A 5,091-nucleotide genomic window follows, 5' to 3' on the forward strand; every position below is an offset into this window, starting at 1 on the left:
ATGGCAAGTACTCCAAGTTAAATTACTTCCTTTTAAAATTTATGCTTTCATCCGGTTAGTAAGATATAGTAGTTAATTAACAGATAAAATAAGCAACTAGCTAAAAATGAAGCTCAAGAATGTTTTACAAGTAATCAGAGCACCTCTGTCGGAGCACTTAGTGGCATGAATTGAAGACGATGCAAACAATGCCATGGAACAGTAGAGATAATTAAGTTTATTGGTTTAGTCGTTGGTGGAAAAATCTATGTCAAACACTTGATCAACTTCAGCTTGTTGGAGAGAGATTTGATAATTAAACTGTGTTAGCTAGTGAATTATAATAATGTAATTGGATGTGTCAATTATTATTATCTGTGTTCTTAGGCGACAATTAAGAAAGGTACAAAGAAGAGAATTTAAGAACAAGGAGACAATTAAGTGCAGTCACTTAATTAATTTTTATGACAGTCCACATCCGAGTGGAGTGCGTTGGAAATTTCTTTGATTGAACTGCTTGGGAACTCTAGGAATCTGGCCTTATTTTGAAAGAGAAAGAGGGATGAAGATAAATAATTAAATATAAACAATACTTTTGGCTATATATGACATTTTAATTTTTATTATAGTAGAAGTTGATTTCTTTGCCTCTGCAAGCTCGCATTATGAAGATTAAGGACAATAACATAATGGATTAAACAAACCCAATTGGCGTTTATGAACCTTATTGTGATCGATACCTTATATAGAAGCAGGAACAGAAATCCTTTAGATATTGATCTATCTAATGTAGTTTCCTTTCTTTCTGTTTTCTGCTTAGGCCGGGTATATTACAGGAATATTTTGCATTACCCATAACGAAACCCATGTAAGCTCATTGTACACACAATTTTTGTTTGGCAAGCATTGTACACATATAGTCTGCATCGAGCATAAATAGTTGAACAGATGTAGACACTACATATTAGTTAACATGATAAATGAATAATGAAAAGTGATGGTTTTGAACTCATGATCGACCTCTTGGAATTAGATGCAGCAGCTCTTATAAACTCAAAACACTAAAATTGTCATCAAGAATTAAGTCAATAACCTAAATATGTGTTTTTTGAATTTTACGGTGATCAAGAAATTCATGATTTATATTTAAATCTTAAGATTGAGAATAAATTAATTTAAGAGTGCATTTCAACCTCATAATTGAGAATAGAATAAACCAAAGAATTCATGAAAACTCCAGTAATTCATATGTGTGTGTGTGTGTATAATTGTATCCTTACGGCTAGGATAGATCAACTAACAAAGTATCTCAATTAAGATCCTTTCTCATGTTTAACTTACTGGGATGATGATGATTGGTCTAAGTTCAAATTACAACTTTTTCATGAATTTTACCTACTTTTTATACCACATGAGCTGCTGGCCCAATGCTATACAGAAAAACGAACATTTTGTCATTTGATAAAGTCAGTGATAGAGCGAGCTATGAGTACTTCCCTGACACAAACTCATCGATCACCACATGACATTAAGCTCCAGTCCCCTTTTCAATTTCTTGCCATTTACTCGCTCAATTTTTCTGTATAGCCGTAGTATCTAAAGTTCTAAACTGAAGATGTATTCATATCTGTGTAAACCATGTTCTATAAAAAGATGGACTAAGTTATACTATTAATTTGAAGTAGTAATTGAACATACATATTGACGTTGAAGCCAAAGCAATCATGTCTTCTGTGTATAACAACATAGCTAGTGGGGGAGGTGGCCAAAGTTATTATAATCTTAATTCTACTAAATTCCAACCGGGTGTTGCTAAATTTTGGTGATACACTCGGTGTTAGGGTTTCATTTTGTCTCTACTCTCCCCTACCTATTTAACTCATTTCTCCATTTTCCTTTTGCTTCCACATCAACTCCATATCATATCTCTATCTTAAATGTTAGTAGTATTAGCTCACCATGGCTGAGCTTGGCCTTCTCTCCTTGACCCAGCTCCAAAAATTTGCACTGTCACAGGCGCAAAATCCTCAATCAAACCCTAGATCAGTCTGGATGTGGAACCCTAAGCAGGTGCAAGACCAAGAAGACGACTCATGGGAAGTGAGGGCCTTTGCGGAGGATACCGGAAACGTGATGGGCACCACGTGGCCCCCGAGGTCTTACACCTGCACATTTTGCCGGAGGGAATTCCGGTCTGCCCAGGCCCTCGGCGGCCACATGAACGTGCACCGCCGCGACCGGGCTCGCCTCCACCAAGTGCAGCACCCCAGCTCAATCTCAATCAACCCCTCTGCGGTCTCCTCTTCCAGTTCCTCATTCATAATCCCAACTCAAGAGTTCCTCGCCGCCAACGGCGGGTTGTGCCTTCTCTACCAATTGCCAAACCCTAACAATGGAGCCTTCAGTACTAGTACTGCTACTACTCCAACTGCACCTTTGCTTAACAACACTATTGAGTCTTCTTCTTCAGTACCCTCCACTCTTCTCTCCATCACCCCCAATCCACCCCATGACTACTTAATGACGTCATCATCTTGTCTTGTGGAGCCTCATGGAGTTTCCAATTCTAGAAATAATTCCCATTGTCAATACGCAAAACGATCAGCGGATCAAGATCAACCTTTGAGGTCTGGGGTTGAAGATATTGAAGAGCTTGATTTAGAGCTCCGGCTCGGTCCATCTTGAGATCATGAACCAGAAAGAAGGGATGGATGGATGGATCGATAAGTGGATATATACAATGGTGTGTCGCAGATTTACATTTTTGTCATAAAATTGATGTGTATGATACAGTCTACTTAGCTAGAAAGCTTTCAGAAACCTGTTTGAGATTGGTTTTTTGTTTTGTTTTTTTTTGTTTTTAATTAATTATTCGTGGTTGATGATATATGATTTCTTTTTGGGTAGCTGGAAATGGAAAGACAACAGAGGGCATAAAGGGCATAGATATCTACTTTCTTTCTGATAATACATTCAAAGAGAGAAAGTCTTTGTAATTTAAATTTAAGAAACTCATTTATTAAACTTTAGAGAAAGATGAAGATTAGGGCTTTTGAATTTTTGAGTGATGGAGAGTGAGATAAAGGGGTTGCAGTGCAGTGTCATTTTCTGTTGCAGGTTTTCTGAGTAAAAGGGTATCTCTGCTGCGGTCTCTGTGCATACATTTCCGTGGGGATTACCTCTATCACGTATGGCTCGCTCTGTGATTCCTCCTCTTGTTTTTCACAAACCACAAAAATGCCACTGCAGCTACCTAGCTATCTCAAAATATTCAAATCCAAAAGTCCTGCTAACTACTCTGAGCCTTAATTTGTTTGATAGATCATTAATCACAGACATCTTTTAATTTGGTTACTGGCTAATAATATTCATCATTCATCTGATCACTAGCTAGCATACATCAGCCAATGAAAGGCCTTAACTATCTTCCTAGTCTCTGAATGATAATTTTGGAGTTTCAACACAACAGAAGTGGAAAAGGAATTCATACCACTCAATTACTGAGAAAAGATGCTTCTTATTCAAGATTAATGTACTTAAGTACTATAGAATTGGAATAAGGATGAATCCAAAATTGGAAGAGTTTCAAAAAAACTTTAATTAGTTGTTTCGAACTGAAATTAATGCAAATTGCAAAGAAGAGCAAATCTCAGATCTAGCCTATATATTGAGCTAGGGGTAAGAAGCAGGTTGGTTTTGGTACCGTCTCTAATATTATGGTGTGGAGACCTGTTCTGCCACTTAATTCTATCGAAACACGGTCTTCTCAAGCATAAATGAAAATTCAACTAGTTGAGAATGGCGATGCAGCCTTTTCAAAATAAGCTTGCTCAAATATATAAATAGCATGCGAGATTATCCTACCTAGATTAGGATACCTAATCAACATTGACCTCCTAATTTATGTAGCTCATTAAGCTTACTGTTCAGGCCGGTCTTTTTATTTTTATTTTCTATTTTTATAAATTTTTATCGAAATCACATGGATCCTCAAAGACTTCCTAGGCCCAGAGATTAATTTACGTCGGGGGATTATATCAAAACGCTTCCTCCCCCTTGGCCACCAGAATAGATTGAGATTTAACTCCAATCAACGTAAGCAGGATTGGAGTTAAATCTTACCAACTCAGGTGTGGAACTCCCACACCTTCCACACCTGGAGACTCTTACCAACTCGACTACCTACGGTGGTTTAGGCCGGCTTTTCTGGTTTGACAAAGATCGATGTTGCAAAATTAATTTTCTCCTGGAAAAAAGGTGTCAACAATCCACTAATGAAGGAGAGAGATAGAGCAAATGCAATTAAGATGTTACAACGTTTAAGAACGTTTTGTCATATGTTATCATTTTCAAGAGTTTCTTTTTTCTCATTTTGCTTCTCTATCCCTATACTTAGAAGAATTTTAGTTTCATGACCCTGTTATCATTTTCAAAAGTCTCTTTTTTCTCATTTTGCTTGTCTATCCCCCTATATTTTGAAGAATTTTGGTTTCATGTCCCTTGTTCGCTAATGTTCCTCTATCTTCTCTCCGTCAAAGTTTAAAAGAAAATGGATTGGAAATATATCGAGATGATTTCCCATTGAGATCTTTGATCACCTGTTTATTGATTGCTTTATCACAAACCTATGCGATTTTTCTTATTGCTTTCATGAATTGGTATGTCATACTAGTAAATAGAAGATAATGTGATATCAATCCCGAGTTTACACTTTTTGTGTGAGGTGCATATTCTCCCTTGAAGGGGAGAGGACCCTCTACATAGACCTGTAAATGGATCGGATTTGGATCAGATCGACCTAAATCCAAATCCGTTTACTTAAAAAAAAATTCGATCCAAACCCACTCCGTTAACCAGGCAGATCGTTGATAGTTCGATCCAAATCCGTATCCGCCGGGTTAACGGATACCCGATCCGCTAATCCGACCCGTTTATAATTTCAAATATTTTAAAATTTTAAATAGTAATATTAAATTTATATCATTATACATCATAAGATATTAATAAAATATTAAAACAACATGAAAACTATCACCAAAAGTAGAATTACGTTATCAAAATTCTTAATGCTTCTTTGAATCTTGGATGGTGAACTGTCCCTTAGATTTCTGC

General features: G+C 36.7%; 1 protein-coding gene across 1 annotated transcript; it reads left to right on the forward strand.

Annotated features, from left to right (window-relative positions):
* The first annotated feature begins 1,874 nt into the window (after nt 1–1,874).
* On the forward strand, nt 1,875–2,808 carry LOC133706760 (transcriptional regulator SUPERMAN-like). Its single transcript, XM_062132302.1, has one exon. It carries the CDS (start codon nt 1,939–1,941, stop codon nt 2,662–2,664), a length of 726 nt encoding a protein of 241 aa, XP_061988286.1. The 5' UTR covers nt 1,875–1,938; the 3' UTR covers nt 2,665–2,808.
* The last annotated feature ends 2,283 nt before the right edge of the window (nt 2,809–5,091 follow it).

The sequence above is a fragment of the Rosa rugosa genome, chromosome 4 (assembly GCF_958449725.1).
Source record: "Rosa rugosa chromosome 4, drRosRugo1.1, whole genome shotgun sequence".
Taxonomy (NCBI): domain Eukaryota; kingdom Viridiplantae; phylum Streptophyta; class Magnoliopsida; order Rosales; family Rosaceae; genus Rosa; species Rosa rugosa.

Bases quoted from the DNA above. Each gene is read 5' to 3' on its own strand.
- LOC133706760 (XM_062132302.1), top strand. From the start codon at position 1,939: ATGGCTGAGCTTGGCCTTCTCTCCTTGACCCAGCTCCAAAAATTTGCA.